General features: G+C 52.6%; 1 protein-coding gene across 1 annotated transcript in view; it reads left to right on the top strand.

Annotated features, from left to right (window-relative positions):
• Window positions 1-16,694, top strand: part of SMAD3 (SMAD family member 3) — a 116,617-nt gene extending 99,923 nt beyond the window's left edge. The window contains exons 6-9 of the mRNA XM_008139097.3: window positions 4,290-4,502; window positions 7,003-7,140; window positions 9,799-9,943; window positions 12,418-16,694. Coding sequence (XP_008137319.1) covers window positions 4,290-4,502; window positions 7,003-7,140; window positions 9,799-9,943; window positions 12,418-12,541 — 620 coding nt within the window. The 3' untranslated portion in view covers window positions 12,542-16,694. The remainder of the gene's footprint in view (window positions 1-4,289; window positions 4,503-7,002; window positions 7,141-9,798; window positions 9,944-12,417) is intronic.
• The last annotated feature ends 6,211 nt before the right edge of the window (window positions 16,695-22,905 follow it).

The raw sequence follows: 22,905 nt of genomic DNA, 5'->3' as shown, positions 1-22,905 counted from the left end.
GGAGGGGTCAGGCAATGCTCCACAGCCACGGAGCGGGGCCCTAGCAGTTGGGGATGGGGATCCCAGGGAGAGGGCACAGCAGGAGAGACGGCCGCGTGAAGGCAGGTGGGGACTGCGTGCAGCCTCCCGGCCTGAGGTAGAGCTGCTTCACCCTGAGGAGCGCCCGGAGGACGCCAGCCCTTCAGGTTCGCCCTCTCGCCCGCAGCGCCGTGCTCCTGGCCTTGCCTGCTCCCTGCTTTCGATTTATAGTAGAAAGTTAATTTCCCCTCTGGCCTCCCCCTTCCTTTACCGGATTTGGATTTCTTGCACATGTTTTTAATAGGGTTCCCTTAATCCAAGTGTTGCCTTCTGGGTTTTATTCTGTTTTCTTTTCCTTAAACAAAACAGAGAGTCTATGCCAGTTTGGAATAGGGCTCAAAACTGGAGCCAGCCAATGTGTAAGACTGGCAGGGGGCCAGTCATGAATTAAGTGCCCCATGCCACTCGAGAAGTCTGGCCGACATCGCACTGGTAGGGGCAGGGGGCCGAGCGCGGCTGGAGCTGGAGGTGCCTGCGTCTCTGACACCTCTGCCCCAGGAACAGAGATTAGCACAGACTCAGCAGTTTGGCCGCGAGCAGGGAAGGCCTTGGGCACGTTCCATCATCTACCATCCCAGGTGTGCCAAGCCCTTGGCCTAGAGATGCAGAGCCATGCTCCATTGGGGCAAGGCATCTCACCAGAGTACAGAGTCATCCTCCCAGAGTAGCCTTTGGATGGCATGTCTTCAGGTTCCTTTGAAGAAGCAACCTCATGTAAAATCGTTTCTGCATTTGTTGGGAAACTCTCGAAAACCAGGGCTGGCTGGCTGGCTTGATTGAAGTAGGGGAGGGGTTACCCCCTTGATAGACTTCTTTTAAGATTCTGTGCTAAGACAAGCGTTGTTTCCCCCGCAGAACCAGTAAGAATTCTGTCCACCAACCAGAGAATTTTGTAGCATATTCTCCCTTTTTGCCTTGTCTGCTAGGAAGCTCAGAGCCAAGGTGAGGGTTCTTTCAGTAGCTATAATTTTATGGTTATCCCATTTATAGCCTTCTCTTTGCAGGGTCCTGACTTTTTGTTTCTTTTGTACTTAACCATGATGTGGATAAGTCTTTAGGTGGGAAAGAAATGAGGGCGTATGCGAGGTTTAAAAATGAAGTGCCATTCAAGGCAGAACTCGGCGGTGGTGATCTCACTTTGGGGTCTGCTGCTCCTCTTGCAGAAGTGCCTTGAGGAAGCAGCTGAGGGGTGGTGGGGAGGAGAGAGGCGGAAGGCATGGCTGGCTTTTAATTGTCTGCAGAGAATAATAAATTTGTGGCTGAGGGTGCTGCTCTGGTTCAGAACGCAGGTCAACGCGTCCACACAGCCCTCTCTGAAATGGCAGCTTCCAGACCGTCTTGGCCTGACTGTGCGGCTCCTTCAAACTCGCATCTCCTTAATTACGTGTCAGGCTCCTGCGTCCAGCGTTTTCCGCAGCGCTGTCCAGTGTGTGTGACTGCAAGTTGCAGGATGTTTGGATAAGGGCTCCGACCTGCTTGGGAGGACCTCTTGGGCCAGGTCCCTAAGCCCCTCTCTGGTTCTGAGACATCTTGAATCCATACTTCTCCAGAGCGAGGTCCCAGCTCCACGCCCTCTGACAGGTGGCCCGGCGGCTTTTGGTAGGTGGGCTATGTCAGTGTCCCTGGGAACCTCACTGTCTGTCTTCGGCCTGTCTAAGCCCTGGGGTGCTGGGAAGGGATTTATGACTTGGGGAGAGGACTCTTTCTGTTCTGCACTTTGCTGGGCAACCAGGGCCAGCCCAGATCAGTCACAGCTGCACCTTTAGGCCAACTCATGCCCGAAGCACAGTGACCTAGATGGTCTGCTTTGGCTGTCCTCTAGTACACTGCAGGTACTCTTAGACTGGGAAACTGAGGCCAGAGCGGGAAGCCACATTCCCCATCCTCCAGGGCACACAGCCAGATGAGCAGAGCCTGCCTGTAGGCAGTGGCGGCCGGCGGCCCTTCCCCAATACCTCTGGTCCTGACATGTTGCCCAGCCACTTTGAAGGCTTGAATTGCACTTGGGTTTATTTATTTTTTAAGGTTTCCAAAGCAACACAGCTCACATTTAGTGACCACATTGTTTAGAATATAGCTTATCTCATTGGAATGTGGAAGCATCCAGCAAAGCCTGAGCCGGATGTGGCTCAGCGCCACTTCGGGCGCACAAGCCACAGGCCACGGTCACTCCTGCCTCATCACTCCCCGTCCACGGAGGAGCTTAGATCTCCTGCCTCCTTCCCTTCCCTCCCTGCCCCCTGGGAAGAGAGGAAAGGGGCAAAGCGTCCTCTGGTGATGGAGGTCAGGACAGGAACAGGATGTTCTCAAGTTCAAATAGTCAAAGTTATTATAGTCGTACACACCATTTCTCGCGTGTTTGATGCGTGCTCTGTGCTTCTTAGGAGTCGTCTCCGCCCCTCCACGAACAGCGCCTGGTGGTGGGAAGGGTTCTCCGCTCCGGTGGCTGGGGCAGGGGATCTGGAAGCTGGAACTCGGAGTGGGACTGGTTTGCTCAGCCACACGGCGAGTCCGTGCCAGAGTCGAGAGTGAGCTCGAGTCCACCTGGGTTTAAGGCTGGCGCTCCATGACCTGGTTAACAGCGAGGGCAATCGTTTTTAACCAGTGGCTTTTGTCCCCTGGAAGACATCTTGAGATGTCTGGGGGCATTTCTTGTTCCCACAGCTTGGGAGGGTGAGATGGACGGGTGCTACTGGCGTCTCGTGGATAGAGACCAGGGGTGCTGCTAACCATCCTGTGACGCACAGAGTCTCCCTCTCCCCTAAACAAAGAGGTATCTGGCCCAGACTGCCAACAGTGCCGCGGCTGAGTACCGGATCTAGGCGTCCTAACTCTCTGGCTGACACGTTCTGGGTGTGTGTTGCGTGCAAGCACGGATGTCCATTACTGGTCTGTACCTCCCGTGCGTGGACACAGTGTCTGCCCTTAGAAGGGATTGTGTGCACAGACCCCAGGAGATGTGGGCCCTCTCAGAACAGCTTCTGGTTTTTCTCTCTCGGGCTTTACACACTTTCAAAGGTCTGGTGAGCAGAGGGGCCTGTGGGTTCTCACCCCAGGACGTTGCCTGGCAGGTGGGGAGCAGGGGTCTCAGGCCTGTGCTGAGACTTGGCCTGGCCCTCTCACCAGCTCCCACAGGACATACCCAGGTCGCCAGGCCCCAAATATATGTCAGAGCCAGAGTGAGTGATCAGGCTGGGGGTCTGAGATGGGGGAGAATGAGCAGGGGCTCCCTGGTCCTCCAGCCACGCAGGCAGAGAGCAGGATGTGGGGAGCTCGGCCTCCCAGCCAGCGCAGCGGGCAGTGCAGAGAGGCAGCTGGAAGAGGCGGGACTGGGGACGTGATGTGAGTGAGGAGTGACGAGTGCCGGCCAGTGCGGGGAGGTGAGAGGTGATGCCGGGGTGGGCAGGAGGAGGACAGGGGCGGCTGGGGAACCCGGAATGGCTGGAGGTGACAGGAAGGCTAGGGGTCATGGGAGATCACATGAGGGGAACCTCTATTTCAGGGGTTCCCGACTCTTCTGAGAAAGAGAACCAACACCCCACAAGGCGTTTTGCTCTGAGGAGCCCTGAATGGGGACTAGAGACGGACAACTAGGACAAACGCAGAATCTCTTCCAGGCGCGTTTGTGTCTGAGCCACTCCAGCAGGTGGCATCTGGAGGCATCCAGAGGTGGTTTCCGGAGAGAGAGACGTGGGCCGGCCCGCTCTGCAGACAGCGCCAGGTGCCCTGTGCTCTCCGATACTGCACAGCGCGGGGCCCCCGGGCTGCTCAGTTTCGAGGCTGGGCCGCTGCTGCTTGACAGGCTAGGGTTTGCCCAAGAGCAGGCAGAGCCAAAGGCAGAAAGCCCTTTGGGGGGCAGAGGTCCGCATGGGTCACTTAAGGGCCTTGGAAGAAAGGCCGGGAGGTGACCGTGTCGGTGCAGTGAGCGCACTGGGCCCAGCACCTCCTTGAAGACCGCTTCACCCCAAGGCCAGGCCAGGCCAGGCCGGACAGGGCCCTGTGAACTAAAACTAAATGGGCTGGTGGGACACGTCTCCCAACACCTGTGTATTGTGGCCCATGGGATCCTGCAAGACAATAAAAGGCATGAGGGCTGGGGTGATAATGCCCTCGGAGAGGTAGAGAAACAGGCTCCTGGAGCATCCGGGGGACCCCGTGGGGAAGCAGGGGCCTGGGGGCCGCACTGACCCGCAGCCTGGCCTGTCTCCCAGACCTGCAGCCCGTCACCTACTGCGAGCCAGCCTTCTGGTGCTCCATCTCCTACTACGAGCTGAACCAGCGTGTCGGGGAGACATTCCACGCCTCGCAGCCCTCCATGACAGTGGACGGCTTCACCGACCCCTCCAACTCGGAGCGCTTCTGCCTCGGGCTGCTCTCCAACGTCAACAGGAACGCCGCCGTGGAGCTCACACGGAGGCACATTGGTAAGAGCAAGGCCAAGGGGCTGCTCCAGTCCCACCCCCCCACCCCCCCGGCCCGGCCCAGTGCAGCCTCCGTGCTGGGCCTCCTGCGAGGGAATGGGGGGAGGACTCTGCCCCAGCCCCTGCCTCACATTCTGTATTGTCTCGTTTAGGGGCCAGAAAGGTAGAGTTCAGGTTGCTTGGCCATCTCACTCACAGACACAGACGGAGCGTCTCTGAACATCTGAAAGCCACAGAGGAAAACACTTCACTTAAGGGGACAAGAAAGGGGAATCTGTACAAAAGGCACCATTTGCGGTTCTCTTAGTCACTGTGCACTTAAACGACTGATGGGTGGATAGGTGGGTCGTCCGTCTTGGAGGTGTGATCTTTTGTTTGTTAATTTCACACACGATTATGATGATTTTAGCAACTTGTAGTATGAACTGCCCGCTGCTGGGACACCACGGCTGCTGGCGTTCTGCCTCCCAACACCCAAAACACAGGAAAAGGTTACTTAGGCCAGGGACGATGAAGCCTTGGTATTTACCACTTGGTTTGCTCATAAAAATGTCACACTAAGGATATTCATAATTCTGTGACCCAGAGTCGCTTAGAAGGGCCGTAGAAATGAAGGCATGCGGCCCGCCAGCCGCGAGTTGGACATGCTTGGCACTGTAGTGGGTGCAGGGGGGTATTCTCTGGCAGCATCCGCAGCCCCCAGGGTTGGTCGAGGGGCTCCAGGGCAAAGCCGGGAACGGGGCAGGGCAGCGGGGTCAGGCCCACGTGGACCAGAGCACCGCTGCTTGTGTGTGTTAGATCTTGGGCATTAACAGGTGAAGAGAGGATTTTGTAGTTGGGAGAAGAAAAGTTTGGAAGCCATGGGTAGACCCGTGTGCTCATTTTCAGGGAATAATCTGCTGCTCGGAAGGGGCAGAGCCCTGCAGGGGCCAGACAGCAAGCGTGACACAGTCAGTGACAGACAGCCCCTGCCCCTGAGCCCGCGTCCTTCCCAGATGGCCTCCCGTTACTTTACTTAAAAAAAGATACTGATCTTGGGAGTGGCTGATTTCTCTTTATATTTTTCTATGTTTTAAAAATATTTTAAAAATTACTCTAACAAAATATTTTTGTTCTCTTGGTCTGGGGCTCCCCACCTCCACTTCTGCCTCCCACTTTTTTTTTTTTTTAATCCTCACACAAGGATACATGTATATATCCTTTCAGAGAGGAAAGGAGAGGAAAAGAGAGATAAAAACATCAATGATGAGAGAGAATCATTGATCAGCTGCCTCCTGTATGCCCACCACTGGGGATTGAGCCTTGGGCCCAGGCATGTCCTGACTGGGAATCGAACCATGATCTTCTGGTTCATAGGTCAACGCTCAACCACTGAGCACACTGGCTGGGCCCAAGGATATATTTTTATTGATTTGAGAGAGAGAAGAGGAAAGGAGAGAGAAACATTGATGTGAGAGAGAAACATTGATCAGTTGCTTCCTATATGTGTCCCAACCAGGGATTGAACTGACAACTTTTTGTGTACGAGACAGCTACCCGACCAGGACTGCCTCCCACTCTTGATGGGCATGCACAGAGGTTCTTCCTTGAGAACCCCAAGTCTGTCCTATAACATTGAGCCAAGAAGGAATGGTAGTGATGGGGGATGGGACAGTAATGGGGTGAGGAGACAGGAGGACCTCCAATGGCCCCTCAGTTCATCGTCTGGTTTCCATCCCACCTGACGTTGTGCCTGTAGTCTGGCTCCGTTTTCCAGCCCCCGGGGCCTCCTCCCTAGGAGCTGAATGGAGCCCTTCCCTGCAGGAGAAGGGAGCACTCCCCCTGCCCCCCCCCCCCCGGGGCTGCATGGGGAACTCATTGTCAGTGTTTATGTAACTGCTTGAATTGCAGAGCCAATTTAAAAATAATTTCTGTCCATCTGGAGTGGATTTAAGAGATGAAGGAGAGGTAAATGATATAAACCTACGAATGTTCTTGAAAACTGCATTGAGGGGAGAAAGGTATAGTGTGGCAGTAAGTCACCCCTGCTGTGAAGGGCTCCTGGCGTCTGCTGCCTCGGGGAGGGAGCTCTGTAGGTTGACTGAACAGATTTCTGGATCTTGGAGGGGAGGGCACTAGTAGCAGAAATCAGATGCCGCTTTGCAGGCACTTACTGTGGCTCACAGGACCCCTGTGAGGGGGATGTCGTTACTGTCCCCATCTGAACTTAGGCTCAGAGGTTGGAGGAAGTCACTGAGGCTGTGGCTGGTCCGTGGCAGAGGCTGAATGAGGCTTACCCCAGGCCCCTCTCCCTCTCGTCATCTGCCGCCTCTGGCTTTAGGAACACAGCCTCACCCCTCATGCCCCCTCATGTGGGTTAGGTTTGCGCTCTGGGTCCCATGTGCCTGGTGAAGCTGGGAAGGACCAGGAGCCTGGCTGGCTCTGCCCCTGTGCGAGCCCAGCCGGCCCTGGGCCACCGTGCGGGGCCAGGCACCCTGGTCTGGTCTGACCCGAGTCTCTCCAGGGCGAGGCGTGCGGCTGTACTACATCGGAGGGGAGGTCTTCGCAGAGTGCCTCAGCGACAGCGCCATCTTCGTGCAGTCCCCCAACTGTAACCAGCGCTATGGCTGGCACCCCGCCACCGTCTGCAAGATCCCACCAGGTAATCACACCTCCACACGCCCTTTCTGAGCTCCTCTCCCCCATGGCACATGCCTGGGCTGCTGTTTTCCTGATGTTTTCTCCTCCTCATGGTTGGCATTGCTAACCTGCAGGTGCTCCAACTGGGTTTTCTCTGAGCCTCTCTGCTCTCCCTGGCCCTCCAGGGAGCAGACACAGCATCGGACGGACCTGCCTTGGATCCGTGGGTACCTGCTCAGTGCCCTGTGTGTGTGGATGCTCAGGCAGTCCCCTGCCTTCCTCCTTTCCTTCCACAACAGGCACAGCAGGTGGGGCTACAGGGGACGGAGGGGTGCAGGGCCCTGCTGCCGTCTCCACAGACCTTACACACCAGCTGAGTGTGCAAGAGCAGCACAGAAAAGGTGCTCTTGGATTCAGGAGGACAAGCATTTAACTGTGGGTGTGGATCAGGGACGCCCTCGTGGAGGAGAGGCGTAGGCACAGGACGATCAGGGGTGAGGACGGTGAGGGGTTCCAGGCTGAGGGGGTGGAGGGCAGCCACGCAGGGGCAGCACTCTGGCTGGAGGCGAGGCCATGTAGAAGACAGGAGACATGTTTAGAAAGCATGAGGGACCCCGCCATGGAAGGACATAAAAGTGTTGCTTTTATTCTGGGGAACTTCTGAGGGTTTTCTTTCTTTCTCTTTCTTTCCTTTTTTCTCTCTTTCTTCCTTTTCTTTTCTTTTCTTTCTTTCTTTCTTTCTTTCTTTCTTTCTTTCTTTCTTTCTTTCTTTCTTAAATGTATTTTTATGGTTTCAGAGAGAAAGGGAGAGGGGAGATAGAAATATCGATGATGAGAGAGAATCATTGATTGGCTGCCTCCTGCATGCCCCCTACTGGGGATGGAGCCTGCATCCTGGTCTGGTCTGACCCGAGGGCATGTGCCCTTGACCGGAATCAAACCCGGGACCCTTCAGTCCACAGGCCGATGCTCTATCTATTGAGCCAAACCAGCTAGGGTCTGTTGAGGGTTTTCTGCACAGGGCTGATGAATCCCACCTGTACTCCAGGAAGGGGTGTCAAGCTGTGTCCCCCACAGGGTGGCTTGGACAGGGCTGGGCCTGGGGAGCAAGACCAGGCAGGAGGCTGATCCCGGCTAAGGCCTCCTTAGAACACGGAGGCAGATGGCCCCAGCCAAAGCCCACTTTTCACGGGGCGTGCAGCGCAGCCACGGGGCACACAGCCCACAAAGCGTGAACTGTGACCAGCTGGTGTGGCCCTGGTCAGGCCGAAGACTGAGAGGCAGGTGTGGCTTGTCTTTTCCTGCCCACTGAGGAGCAGATGAGAGTGGAAACTTGGGTCCTGGGCAAGGCCAATGTCGGAACCCAGACACTCTGAAATAAGTGCTCTGCGTTCCCAGAGCGTGGTGTGGTTGTGTCTACAGAGTCCATTTCTATCTCTGCTGTCAGTCTTCCCCAGTTGTTCTGGCTCTTCAGGTGAGGAGGCACATTGAGGAGACCAGTTCAGAGAGGTTAAGCCACCTGCCCAAAATGCACAGCTAGCAAGTGGCTGAGCCAGGTGGACCCAGGACTGACTGCGTGACTCCCGAGCCTCGTGCTCCTCTGTCTGGCTCAGCTCGCCTGGAGCCTACTTTGGCCCTACCTCACCACACTCCCCCTTGGAGAAAGCTAGAAGAGGAAGCGGGGTTGCATTCTTGGCATTCTGCCCACTCCCTTCCCCAGCCCTCCCCCCATCTGTTCGGTGAGGGCTGAGTTGGCTGTGGTGGTGTTTGTTCGCTCATAGAATGTCAACGCTCGCTCAGGGTCCTCTGAGGCCAGCCCCTCATTTTATAAAGGAGACACCCGCTTACAAAGAGAAAGTGACCAGCCCAGAGTCACACAGCAAGATGAGGAGCCTCCTGTTGGCCCGTTAACCAGTGTCACCTCACCTCACCTTTCGGGCACCTCCAACATGTGCTTTTGTCTTTGTTTTTTCTGGTGAACACATTCCTGGCACTCGGGCGGCAGGACTTCAAACAAGCGATTTGCTATAAACTTTATTTGTGCCTGTCTCTAGTTTTACTGACTGCAGAGTTAGACACACACCTTCACTTTGCTGTGAATGTCACCCCGACCCAGCCTGGTGCCCGGAGGCCAAAATGGGGCCCAGATCGCTCCCTCCCTCCTGGCCCCAACATGAGGTGGACTCAGAGGAGCTGGCGGGAGGCGCCTTGGGACCCTGGGATGAGTTTTGTGGGATGGCAGGCGTAGCTTTCAGCTGGCCTGTCTCTGCAGGCACGCCCTCTGTCGAATGACAAGGAGTCATTTTTCCCCAGGGGGTCGGCCAAACCCCACACAGCCGTGGGCATTCTGGCTCGGGTCCCTCGTCTCTGTTCCCTGAGCCCAGGGCAGGCCCACCTCTCCAAACCCTCTCCCTTGTTCTTGGTGGCCCCCTGTACTGCCTTCCCCAGTGTTCCCCGCAGCTCTGGGAGCTGGAGCTTGCAGGCCAGTGTTTAATTCTCCCCCTCACCCATGCCAGTGGTACCCCCATGGAGGTGGCATGGCTTCAGGGCAGGGTGCCGAGCGTGGAGGAGGTGCGAGTTAGGACCTTCCGGGTGACCCAGGGGTGGTTTTAGCCAGGAGGGGAGCACCGGACACGCCCGCCCTTCGTCCTCAGCAGCACCGTTTTTGTTCTGTTGGCAGGATGCAACCTGAAGATCTTCAACAACCAGGAGTTTGCTGCCCTCCTGGCTCAGTCTGTCAACCAGGGCTTCGAGGCCGTCTACCAGCTGACACGCATGTGCACCATTCGCATGAGCTTCGTCAAAGGCTGGGGAGCAGAGTACAGGTCAGCACTGGGATGGGGGGGTCGCGTGTCCCAGGGCCCAAGGACGGCAGGGCCTCCGCACAGTAGAGCAGGGCCCCCTCAGAGCTGAGCCAGGCCAGCCCTCGCCCAAAGAACAGAGGCAGCCATCAGAGAGGCCGCGACCTGCAGGCTGATAAGAGCTGAGCAGTGCTGGCCCAGGGCCTCAGACACATGTGCTCCGCGCCACCTCACACTGCCCTGGGCCGGACTCTGCATCACCCTATGTGGGGGGAGGGAGCTGAGGCCCAGGGGCGGGAAGTGACTTGCCCAAAGCCACATCGTTCGTGGAAAGGCTGAACCTAGGTGGCACCCTCTTGGCTTCCTTGTTCATTTCGGGCAGATGGGTCTAGCACGGCCCTCTCCAGGGAGTCACCTTTTCATCTCCTCGTTCCTTCCAGCCTCTGTGGCTCCATCTCTGACTTGGTGACCCTGAGCACCTGGAACATTAAATAACTGAGAAGCAGGAGATCTGGGTAGTCATAGAGGAGCAAAGCTGACTTGCTCAGAAAAGGAACAGTGTCTCAGAATTTCAGATACTGCTTTAACCTAACACGGGTCAGGGCTGCCCTGGTCTGCTCTGCTGAGGCTCTCAGACCACTCGGGTTTGGGCTCAGGGAATCCAGGCCCTTCTCTTTCACACCTGGACAGGAGTCCCCTGAGAGGCGGGGCTGTGGGCCCCTTCTCCTGCTCACAGCCCACGCGCCTCCCCCCTACCCCCCGCCAGCTCCTGAGGCAGACGCGGAGGTACCCACACATCAGCAGGAGCCAGGGCCTTGCAAGTTACTCTCCCCCTCTCTTCATTTTTCCAGATGTTTGGAATCCATTTTGTTTTGCAGTCATTCTGCACCCAAGCCAAACCCATTTCAGTATTGGCTCCGGGCCACCGTTTATAATGAAATCCAGATGAGCATGACTTATGGAAAGTCAGATTCTCATTAGAGGATTTGGGTCCGTGAAATCTTCCTCTCCCACTTACCGTATTCTAGCTGCTGTTCCCTGTATGCCCCACAGTGCCAGGGAACACAGCGCCTTGGTCTGTGGGGGTCTCCCTGAAATCCAGGAGTGGCCAATTGAGCAATTAAAGGGGTCAGACCTCAGGAGCACTCTCCACATAGTTATAATGGCCTGAGATTAGCCCAGGCCCAGAGGCCTAGCCCAAGGGACGCTTTAGCTCACCTTTTAGCCCTGGCTAACATCCCTTGGGGACCAAGAGTGGAAAGGTTAGAAAAGTAATACAGATATTTTACTGGGGAAGGGAAATGTGTAAAGATGGGCCCAATGGAAAAGAACCGGAGGGAGGTCCATCTGCTCTTCGGACATCAGACTGCAGTCCTGAGGGCCCCCCTCGGGCCCCCAGGTCAGGCAGGCACCCAGGGTGCGTCTGCAAGCTCCTTTCTCGCCCTCCCCTGGGGTGAGGCAAGGAGGGCGGTGCCCTGAGGCCAGCGGCCCTTGACCTGGCGTGGCACCACCGCCCTCAGCTTCCAGTGCTGGGAAGAGGCCCCTTGGTGGCGGAAGCCGTTCTCTGGGGGCACTGTGTCACCGCGCTGGACGCAGCGCCAGCACACCCAGCCCCGGGCGGCCCACCACGTCACTGCCACCTGGCAGCACCGCAGGGCAGCCTAACTGGTGGGTGCGGCCCCTTCCCAGAACAGCCTTGCCCTCCTCCTGCCTCCCGGGCCAAGGGGAGTAAGGTTTCATGCCTTCTCTCTGTGAGGTGGCCCAAAGCAGGCCGGGGCCCAGGCCTCTCACCTCCAGCTGGCACCGGCGCCGCCGCAGCCGATAGCCTTTGCTCGGCGGAGGCCTTTGGGAGCGCGCCTGCGGGCTGCGTCACCGACCAGCCCGAATGTAGACAAAGCGCTTTGGGGAAAAGAAACGTGTGGTGTGCCCTGGTTTTTTCCAGTAATTGTTTCATGGCTCGCTCTGCTGGTAAGATTTTCCAAAATAAGGCCATAGATGGGAATTATATCAGCACATTGGGAGACGACGGCATGCGGACTCTGTCGGCGCTTTGTAAAAAACACCCCTCAATCAGACAGACACACGTCATCGCGGCCTGCTGGGGCTGGACGTGGGCAACTGAGGCGCCCGTTCAGGACAGAGGGGACCCGGGGAGACCTTTGCTCAGGCTGAAGGCTGTCAGGGGCCCCTGGCAGCCACTGGTGGGCCTCTGGGGCGCCCTGGAATTTGCCTTCCACACTTAACTCTTTAAGGGCCATCTCCTTTCCCATCAGGAGAACCTGATTCGCTCGGAGCTCTTCTCGGTCGGCAGATTTTGGCGAGGCAGATTCTGCATGTTATTGGCACCTCCTCTAGGGTGCTCGGGGTCTAGCGGGGCAGGATCTCCCTCTGACTCTGGGGAGAAGACTGCCACCAAAGCAGGAAAAGGTGTGCTTACCTGTGTGTCCTTCTGGACGTTTTAAATATCTCCCACCCCTTTCCCTTTCCCTGTCTTGTAGGAGACAGACAGTGACCAGCACCCCCTGCTGGATCGAGCTGCACCTGAATGGGCCCTTGCAGTGGCTTGACAAGGTCCTCACCCAGATGGGCTCCCCAAGCATCCGCTGTTCCAGTGTGTCTTAGAGACAGTGGGTGAAGGGGAGGGCGGGCTTGGGGAAAATGGCCACATAGGAGGTGGAGAAAATTGGAACTCGACTCAACTCACTGTTGTCAAGGAAGAAGAAACTTTCCTCCCTCAACCAAAGGGGCACCAACCTGTTCTCCAAAACACAAAAGCAAACGCAGAGATGGATTTTATGAACAGCTGTTTGCGGAACATTTGCCCTCTGGCCCAGTTTTGAAGGGCAAGGAATGCCTTCTGCTTTGGTGGCTTGAGCAAACAGGTAGTGTCACCACCTGCCCCCTCCCCCCAGCCCCCTTCCTTCTGAATGACAGCAGTCTGGGATGGCACTGTCCGACAGGCAACGGCCCTCTGTTCAGGACTGGAGTGTGGAGTTCACCTTGGGTGTTCTAGGTAGGGACAAGCCTGCAGGGGTGTGAGCAAACCCCATGCCCAACCCTCCGGCGCTTTTGACAAATGCCTCTTGAGCTGAGCACCGCGAGCCCCAGCACTCCCTCAGCGGACCCTGCACCCCTGCACCGGGAACTGGGCCGACTTGGGGTTGGGAGGGGCTTGTGGTCTCCTCCCCCTCAGAGCAAACGGAGTGGTGTGAGCCAGTGTTCAGACCACGCAGGGGCAGTGGGAAAAGCTGGCGAGAGAGACCTCTTTCAAAACACTCTTACATGTGTCCTTTCTCACTTTGAGCGGTTAGAAGAATCTGCTGAGGCTCAGTGCCTATGCCATGTACAGTTTATCACATCAGAGAGATTTGAATTACGTGAAGTATTCACAGAAAGCAAGCGGTGGTGTGGAGTGACGGTGTCCCGGCGAAGGCAGCACTACACTGCGTGGGTCCCAGGCGTAAGAGCTCACTTCGTAGTCTCGTGCATTCGGCTATTGGTTTGTGTAGTCCATTGCATTAATTAAATGAACTTTATCATGTGCTCTTTAAATGTTTGTTTTATACTTAAATCCTGGGCTGGCGCACTGACTGGAAGCCAGAGCGGGACCCAGCGACGTCTCCCCCAAGGTGAAGCTTTGGCAGGTTTTGTTGACAAGACACCTGCCAGCAGTTTTGGAAGCTGAAATGAACAGAAGCAAATTCACCGGGAGGGAAAATCTCAGGCCAACATAGGCAAATGAAAGGGCTATTGACATTTTTTTTACACCTTTGAAAATTGCAGGCTTGGTGCAAAGAGGTCTGTCATCTTTCCCCTGGGGCAGAGGATTATCAGTGACAACTCTAGCAGTTATATTGTGTAATAAGTACTACTCCCAGTGGCAATTAGTGAGAAAACTATTATGAATTATTTCAACTGTATTATGAATTATTTCAACTGGAAAAAAAAAAAAGCCCTTTTGCAGAATACAGCAGACAGCATTGCTACTTGCAATTGGTACTTTATTCTTTGCTGCTGTTTTTATATGAAATGACTTATCCCATATTTTTGCATGAATTTCTACCAGGAAAAATAAAGGGATTTCCTATGGAAGTCCCGTCTTAATTCCAGGTGAAGGGAAAAAAGTATATACTTTGGCAGGTTATCAACCTCAAATGTGATGACATTTCTGATGCTACGTGGCGATGCTGGAGGCTTGCCAGAGCCTCACCTGCAGGATCCTACGCCTCTGAAGCTCCAGCCTTGAGGTTTCCAAGTAGGAGCTGCTCACCACGCCTCCTGAGGACACGGGAAGAGACAGACGGGAGCAGCACCTGGCCAGCCCCGTGCTAGTCTTCTCACAGGGCTATTGACAGAACCCAGAGACCATGCAAAGCTCCTCATTCCACCAGAGGGCCGCACACTGTGACGTTTGTGCCTGGTGTGGAAGGATCTGTGGACCGCTGCTTCCCGGTGCGGGAGGCCGTCTGAACGCCCTGGATGTGCAGCCATGCTCGCGGTCAGGTCTGACTTGTGTGCATTATTCCACTGTGGCCTCTCCCAAAGGCCATGGGCATCGGTTCCTGAGGGCCTGCATTCCCCACCTGCTGCATGACCCTGAGGGCTTCCTGTGGCACCCGGCTGTCCTGTAGGTACTTGGCAACTGAGCTTCAGGTACAGCCCAACTTTCGGCGATTGAACGGTCATGTTTGCCTATATTTGAACGGTGCCTTAGAACCCTCGATGCTTTGTGTTTTTCCGAAAGCTACTTACTTGGTCCTTTTTCTTTGTAGACTAGACTCCTGTGGGAGGCAGCATAAGGAAAATGCAGGTAAGTGACCTCTGGCACCGCTGAACGCAGTCTGGTTTTACCGAGAGCTTAGGACCTGGCCGCTCCGGTCACAGAGGCTGCACAGGTGCTCTGGGGCTTGTGTAATGACAGTGTCCTTTCTTTGTCACAGAACTAGTTATATTTTTAAGTCCTGTTGTATGAAAGGCATTTATACATTTAAAAACTTTTTTAAAGGACGGTTGAAAGGCGCAAGAGGAAACAAGGGCAGTTCTAGAGGGTGACAGTAGCTGTTAGGTAGCAGTTAAGTGTAGTTGTCCAGGCTCCCCGCCAGGTTGCCTTCACCTTGCAGCCCCGAGTAGCTAGCCCTGGGGCGCGGGGCCTCAGCACCTCCTCCAGGAGCCAACTTCTATTCCCTTTCCTCCCCCTTCCAAACTTTATTTAGTAACTTCGATCCTTCCAGCGCACACGTAGGGAGCCGCCCGGCGGTTCCGGTTACAGGCCTGTGCTGGAACATCATCTCAGTTGGCCAGCTTCCCGCAGGCTGTAGACCTGACATTTTGAGACAAGCCTAGAGTCAGGAGCAGGGACTTGGACTCTTAGAACACACATGAGGGCAAGGCTGCTGGCAGACTTTTCCATTGTCCTTATGTTGTCTGTGCTGTGTTTTTTTATTGACCATGATTTTTTTTTTTTAAAATTCTTGTTAATGTATTGGAATGAGCTGTAGCACGTATCTTGTGCTTAGTTTTCCTTTCTCCATCTCCCCTTGACTTCCTAGAGTATGGATGTATTCCAAGGCTAAATGCTTTTCCTCAGACCGCAGAAACAGGTTTTCTTTAAGTAGTGTGTGCATGTCAGCATGTATGAGCAGTCTGGGGAGAAGGCAGCTATCTGATCTCATCCTTAGCTGCCCTTTCTGAGGCTCTCTGTAGGTCTCTGCAGGGGGTGAGCCCCATTAGGCCACTCTGTCTAGTCCTTAAAAGATGGAGGGAGAGGAATCCGCAAGCAGCTCATGGGACTATTTACCAGGGGTTACCAGTAGCAAGAGAGGGCATGAGTTTAGTTCCGGACCCTGAGCCTTACTGTGTGACTTGAGATGGCAGAGTTGGGGCGTTTTCCCAAAATCTACGTCGATGACTCTAAGTTATATCATTTTTCTTTGTGTGGCATAAGTAACTGCCTTCAAAATGTATATCAACCTTTTAAAGAGCATCAGCTACTTCTCAAGTGGGTGGGAACGTAGAAAAATTTACATAGAGGACATGGATCAAAAATGAAGATGAGGCATCTCCGGTGGAAGGGCGTCTGTCAGTGGAAATGACCGGACACCCAGCCAACGCTGCAGAAACAAACTTGCCTATCATGTAAACTGGATGGAGAAATTCTCAGTGATTCTGTAACTGATTTTATGCTCAAGTAATGTACACTCTCGCATCCTGGTGTTTTATATTTATATAATAACTATTCAAGACAACTATTTAATTTTCTTGAAGAAAATTGGAAAGGTCTCTCCTCCCAAAGCCAGTGGCTGGGAAGAGCTGGAGGCACAGCCAGTTCTGATGTGGGGTGAGGGCGCAGAGGCTTTTTTTGGCTCAGCATCCAGACACACCAGCCCAGGCTCGCCAGTCATGTCGAGGCGTGTGACAGCAGGCAGCCCCGAGCCTCTCCCTGCCCGGGGGTGAGAACTTTCCGGGGAGGGCTGGAGCCCCTTCTCCGAGACACCTTCCTCACCCTCCTGCAACGAGGCTGTTCAGGTCGGGACTCTTGGAACAGGAACAGAGCATGGACGGCGTCGATCACCTTCACTTCTCAGCCAGCCTGACCTTTTAATACCTTTGTAAAAAGCATGTACGTATTTATAGTGTTTTAGCTTTTTTTCTAACTTTTGTATCGTAAGAGCAGAGCACCTGGTTAAGCATTGTACTATTGTTAAAGATTTGTCCCCTCTGTCCTCCTCTTCCCCTCTAAGTGCCCTCCGAATAAACTTTTCCTGGAAAAGCTCCTGCACCTGGAGCTCAGTCTCCTTCTTGCTGCCGTGTCCGGGTGGGGAGAGGATTTACAAGGGAATCCAGTGGGGCACTAGGGAGCAATGTCTCTAAGCCCTAATGTCCTTTGACCCAGGATGTGCACAGCCTTATGTAATACACCATGGCCCTCACTCACTCACCAAGGGCCACATGCAGTGCCAGCCAGTCCTTCAGTGACAGCAGGAGCCCCTGGGTCAAAAGTCCCACCCCTGTTGCATCTGCCTTGGCACGCACAGGTCCTGCTGCTGCTGACTCTCCACTGTCACTTTGCAGGCTTTTCCCCTGGACTTAAAGGCCTTTGAAATGATTAGATGCCACCAGACTTCTCTTCCCCTAGGCATGGAGACAGTTTTAGATTCGTGAGGTTTCCAGCTCAGACGACTCTGTTAGCTCCTGTGAAAATTCATTTTAAACTCCCAAGAAGACACATTTTCTCATTGGCTGAATCTTACACTGACCCCAGCTGATGTGGATTGAAAACCAGGATGATTAAAACCATTTGGGGGAGGAAGACAGAATGGGGCTGGCACAGTCATTAGCTGGACCCCTTACACAGCAGCCTTCCTTCTAAGGACCTTACCAGAGTTCAGACCCCTCCATACCGGGAGGGAGGGAGAGTTCACAGGAACTACATCAGATTCCTCCCGTTGTGATTATTATTTGGCCAATTCTCCCCTCCTGCCCTCTAAAAGACTTCCCCAAGGTTTTATCTAATCTGTATTTCTCAGCAAATGGCTCAAATCCATACCGCTAATTCAACCTGTCCTTGGAGCTACAACTTTAAATTCCAGCTGCCTGTCACAAATGTGATTTAAAGCATAACACCCACAAACTGAATCATCTATTTAACACAAATATGTGGCGAGCTACCTCCTTTTCTGACTCCCCATTTTTATCAGCAGCCCCTCTCTAGCTCCCTCTCCCCCCTTCTCCAACCCCTGAGCAGCCTGATGCACATCTATCTCTTCCTTGCTCTCCGTCACCTCTGCTGCCTGTCAATCAAACCTCCCTTTCGGAAAGGCCCTGTTCCCTGAATGGCCTGGCTCCCCTTGGCACAACCTCCTCTTTTTCTTGTACCTGCACTCACTCCTTCCGTCCGGTTGGTGTTCCCACGCCACTGCATGTGTTCTTGATGTTCCTCCCCAAGTGATCTCCATCTACTCACGTGATTTCAGGCCACGGAAGTGCTAATGACTTCAAAATCAGTATTTACAGCCTGGACATCAATCCCAGGCTTCATATCTGTAGCCAACAGCCTGTGGGCTAACGGTACATGGAGATGCCACAAGTACCTCAAACTCATAATTTAAAAAGCAAATTCACCACTGCCCTTATTAACTCCTCCTCCTCTCCTCTGGCCTTCAGCCCCATTTCTGGCTCCACCATTTACCCATCCTATAGCCACAGAGGTCACAGTCATCCACCCTCCCTCACTCCCCACATCCAATCAGTCCCGTTTCCCACTCTCACTGCCCTACACAGGTCCTCTAGCACCCGGACAACTGCACCAGCTTCATAACTCCTCTCCTAGTCTCCAGCCTGCTTTCCTGTACATGCAGCAATCACACCACCCCCAGTGACCTACCAGACCTTAGATGCCCCCCTCCCCCCACCCCACCCTCAGCAACAGCACACATTCTAAGGTCTTTAACATGGACCACTTGAACTTCATCATTGGGCCCCATGTAGCTCTCACAGCTGGCTGCCTTACACTCTGCAACATGTTGTTCCTTATACTCTGCTTGGAACGTTAACCCCTCTTCCCCAGGCTACACCCCAGCCCCAGCCTTTCTGACACGCACCACTAGCTCTGTTGGCTGTCACTAATGCTTTGCCTTCAGACATCTCCAGGAAGCCCTCTGTGCATCCATCACCACATTCTCAACTGTCTTCACCATGGCTTTCTCCTCCTCTAGGCTGCGAGTTCCCCGAGAGCAGAGTTTGTATCTTATTCTTATACCCCCAACTTCTTTTGGCCACTACATATTTTTGTTAAATAAATGAATCAGAGCCCATATCTAGAAGATTCTACCTCAGCAATACCTTTGCATCCATTTCCATTGTGCTATTCTATATAGTAAGTTGTTATATATAGCCAAAGGAATCCCACCAAATAGTTCCTGATTACCTTTTATTAGAGCTATTCCAATAGTCTCCTAATCTGTCTCCCTCTAGTCCAGGGATGGCAAATATGGGGCAAAATTACCACCATTCTCTATCCATGGTGAAACCACTAGTCACATACAGTGCTGGGTCCATTCTCAGCCTCAGAATCCTTCTCAACGCTTCTCTCCAAATAGTGCTAATTAATTAGCGTTGGCTAATACTACTGCCCGATTTCCCTGGAGTGTAATTACAGTTAATGTCTCTTCTGCTCCAAACTTCTTGACTCCTCAATTATCTCCAGAGGAAACACAGGCCCTACAAAGTAGGATTTCATGGTTCTCTCCAACATCAATCCATCCTTACCCACCACCACTTCTCTATTTGGACTACTGCAGTTTTCCCAACAGAACTCCTTGCATTATCTCCATACCTTTGTTCATGCCATAACTTCCACCTATCTGCCCAAATTCGTATCTTTTCAGCTCAATGCAAGCATCACTTCCTGTAAGTCGGTGGGTCTCAAAATGTGGTCACTAACCAGTTACATCAGTATCATGGTAGAAACACATTCCGAGGCCCCACCCTGGACCTACTGAATCAGAAACTGGGGTGGGGCCCTCCAAGTGATTCTGATGTGGGCTCAAGTTTGAGAACCACTGCTCCCAGCTGCGTTTTATGCTCCTCCCAACACGGCTCTCCTTCCCACAAGCAATTAGGGCAGGTCAGGGTGCTCTGCACATTCTGCCCAGCATTCCACCTTCTGTGCCCTCATCTTGCTTGTCCCCTCCTCCCACCCGAGTTGGACGATGAGCTCCTAGAGCAGAGAAAATACATCCTGAGTCTGCAGCCTCTGCTGCACCTGGCCTAGTCTGGCACCAAGAAAGTTCCCTGGATCCTTGTTTCATCAGGAATAGGTTAATTGCTTTTTCTCGTGTTTTAGGCCTTCTAACTTCACCATATATGACTTCCTGAGAATTCCCTGGAGCAGCAGGATTGGTGCAGACCAAGTCCTTGGGCTCAGACGAAGAGAATCTTCTCTCTCTTAAATTATGCTGCTGTTTTCTTACCGTTCCTACCCCAGACCTCACTTAGTCCATGTGGTTATAGCATTAAAGCCACCTGGTTGATAAGAGAAAGGGGAGAGGCAATGACTGTTCACATCCTTCAGAGGAGAGAACCAGGAAGGCTGGTCATGTATTGCTGTATGTGACCTTTTTGTGCCGCCCAAATTTGTAGTTATGGGGAGTGAGTATTTGAGTCTATCAACATATACACACAGATATTAAAGGGGGCTAGAGAAAAAAACTTATTTTCTTGCCAAACCTGTATTCCCAAGATGCAGTAATAACCATTAAGTCCTGGTTTTGAATCAGTACTTTCCCAATGGGAAACAAAGTAGAACTGTAAGTCATCAAGAGCTGGAATGTGCTCAGTGGTGCTCCAACAAAAGGCCCATACATTGCTATTACCTCTATTAATTCTTCATTCTGCAAATCAGAAACACCTCGGAACAGAGCAAGATGCTTCCTCTACTAGAAGAACTGCAACACACACGCACACTTCACTCTGAATAAAGAAACCTACATTAAGCATTAAGACCTGTGATGTTAGTAACAGACATATAGGTCATGCCCAAAATATAAAACTTAGAGAACTTCTAAGACCCTTTCTACAGGAGTTTATATGCCAAAGGTGCAAGCATGGATCACTAAACTAACCCCCAAGTGGAATCTAAATCAAAATTAGAACTCTGCCCTGCATAGTCAGCATGCTACTTTATGAGACATACAAATGATGGGAAAGTTAATAGGGTGTTGTTTTCAAGCCAATCCTAGTAAGTAGGTACACTTGACCAGATATTATACGTTTTCTCCATCTACAATCTTTTAATGAAATTTGGTATTTAATGACAGAATGCTGTAGCTAAATTGTCTTCCCTATTTTTAAATTTGGGTGTGTGTGTGTGTGTGTGTGGCGGGGGGTGGTGTGGTGTGTGTGAGGGACAACTCTAACTCATTACAACATTCTCTGGAAGTCTGTCTCCATCAATCAGAGCATTTAATGAATCAGGACCTCTGACCACACTAGACACATGTTTGCTAAATTTAGCTTTGCATCAGCAAACACAAGCTCAGAATAGTTCATGGAGCTCTCATCTTACCCTTAGACAGTGATTCTTCTAAGACTGTCTTTCTATGGCAGGCCAAGGCAGGGTAAGGGGCACTCCACGTGCTCTCCCTATGGCCATTGTTGAGAGACTGGCCCAAGGTTGAGGGGATCCAACATCAGCCATGGCAAACATGTTTATCCCCACCTCTCCATGACGAGAACTTGAAGTTAGCCATTTATCACATCTCATGTGTTATAAGTGGTTTGCAGTAATGGCCTGACATGCTCTATGGTCCTTGAACCACATCCCATATTACTCAGCCATCTAAGTGTAGCTTCTCTGAATCTCCAGCTTCTCTGAATTAGATGTGGCCAAGTTCTATAAATAGAGAGCAAGCAAACTGCTTCTGTCAATCTTCTCATATTCTGGCAGGATAACATATTTTAAAATTATAAAAATATCTATGTCTTCATCACTCTAAAATTATTACATAACACACGATTTTCTCAGGGGAAAAAAAGCTTACTGTCTCTCCCTACCTTCCAACACTCATGGACCTTAAAACTTGGTGATAATACTTATCAAACTATCAAATACAAATCAAAATTAAGGGCCCACTATGTGCCAAACAGTGTGTTATACTAATAGAGAAATATTCCAAGAGGAGGGGGGTAGATAATTCATTTTAAATCCCAGATGGACAGTCCATAATAACTTGTGAATGGCAACCACGGAGGTCACTTTAGATAAAGTACAACTTTTATTACACTACTAGAGGCCCGTTGCACAGATTCGTGCAACGGTGGGGTCCTTCAGCCTGGCCTGCGCCCTCTCGCAATCCAGGGATTGGGCCAAAACCGCCAGTCCAACATCCCCCAAGGGATGTAGTCGTGTGCAAAGCAGCAGGCAGCCGAGGAGGAGCCCGAGCCCGGGCCGGGTGCCATGCCGCCTCGGTAGCGCTGCCGTGGAGGCAGGAGACTCTCATGCTGCCACAGCTGCGCTCGCCAGCCGTGAGCCCAGCGTCTGGCGCCGGTCGGTCAGCTAAGCCGTGCTCCCGCTGTGGGAGCACATTGACCACCAGTGGACAGCTCCTGCGTTGAGTGTCTGCTCCCTGGTGGTCAGTGTGCATCATAGCAACCGGTCACTTAGGCTTTTATATATGTAGATTAGCTCATGATCACTCTTCTTAACCTGGGCCTTTAGTAGATGCCACTGTATTCTTTTATCCCACATTTCCCCTAGAAGGGGCTGATAGCTGAGGTCTTAAAAACGTGAGTTGTCAGTATACATATGCATGTTGGATCCAGAATAGTGAGTTTGACAAGCCCTTACATTATTCACTATTTATGCCTAATCCAATGAAGGAAGAAAGGCTTCTCCCATATACATCCTCTACTAAACAACAAAATCATAACAATACACATTAGCAGACTTTATAAACAAATCACATTTTAATAATCTGGCTTTGTTTAAGCCACAAAATCAAGTTCACAGCTTTTTTTTGTCTGTTTTCTCTAACCAATGATCCTAATGTAGTTTCTAAAACCTCTCCTATTTTAAGAAAAACATGTTCCACCTTTCATTTTGCAGCAAGGAGCTAACTTTCCTTATATTCTTAATGAACGGCTGATCCCGTCATCTCAAAGAAACACTGATGGAATGGTGAATAATCCTTCAGAATAGTAAATAAATAAATAAAAAGTCACCAAGCACGACGGCCAGCAAAGTGGGCTCTTCCTGAATGCTCCAATCACTGCCACCTTCGCTCCCGTGGTTGCCCTGGCCTGGCACCGTGAGCCCCCGTTCTTTCTGCTTCTGCCTCAGTCCCAGTGCTTGGAAGATGGAGCACAGGGGTCTGAAGTTGTTTCTGCTAGTGAGCACACCACACCAAGCAGTGCTCAGCCCCGGTGCCAGCGCCACCCAGCTCTGGGCCCTGTGCCATTTAGAGCCATGCAGCGGCCACCAGTGCTGG

This window comes from Eptesicus fuscus, chromosome 5, assembly GCF_027574615.1.
Source record: "Eptesicus fuscus isolate TK198812 chromosome 5, DD_ASM_mEF_20220401, whole genome shotgun sequence".
Taxonomy (NCBI): Eukaryota; Metazoa; Chordata; class Mammalia; order Chiroptera; family Vespertilionidae; genus Eptesicus; species Eptesicus fuscus.
The sequence above is the reverse complement of the archived record's forward strand: the minus strand, read 5'-3'. Positions and strand labels throughout refer to the sequence as shown.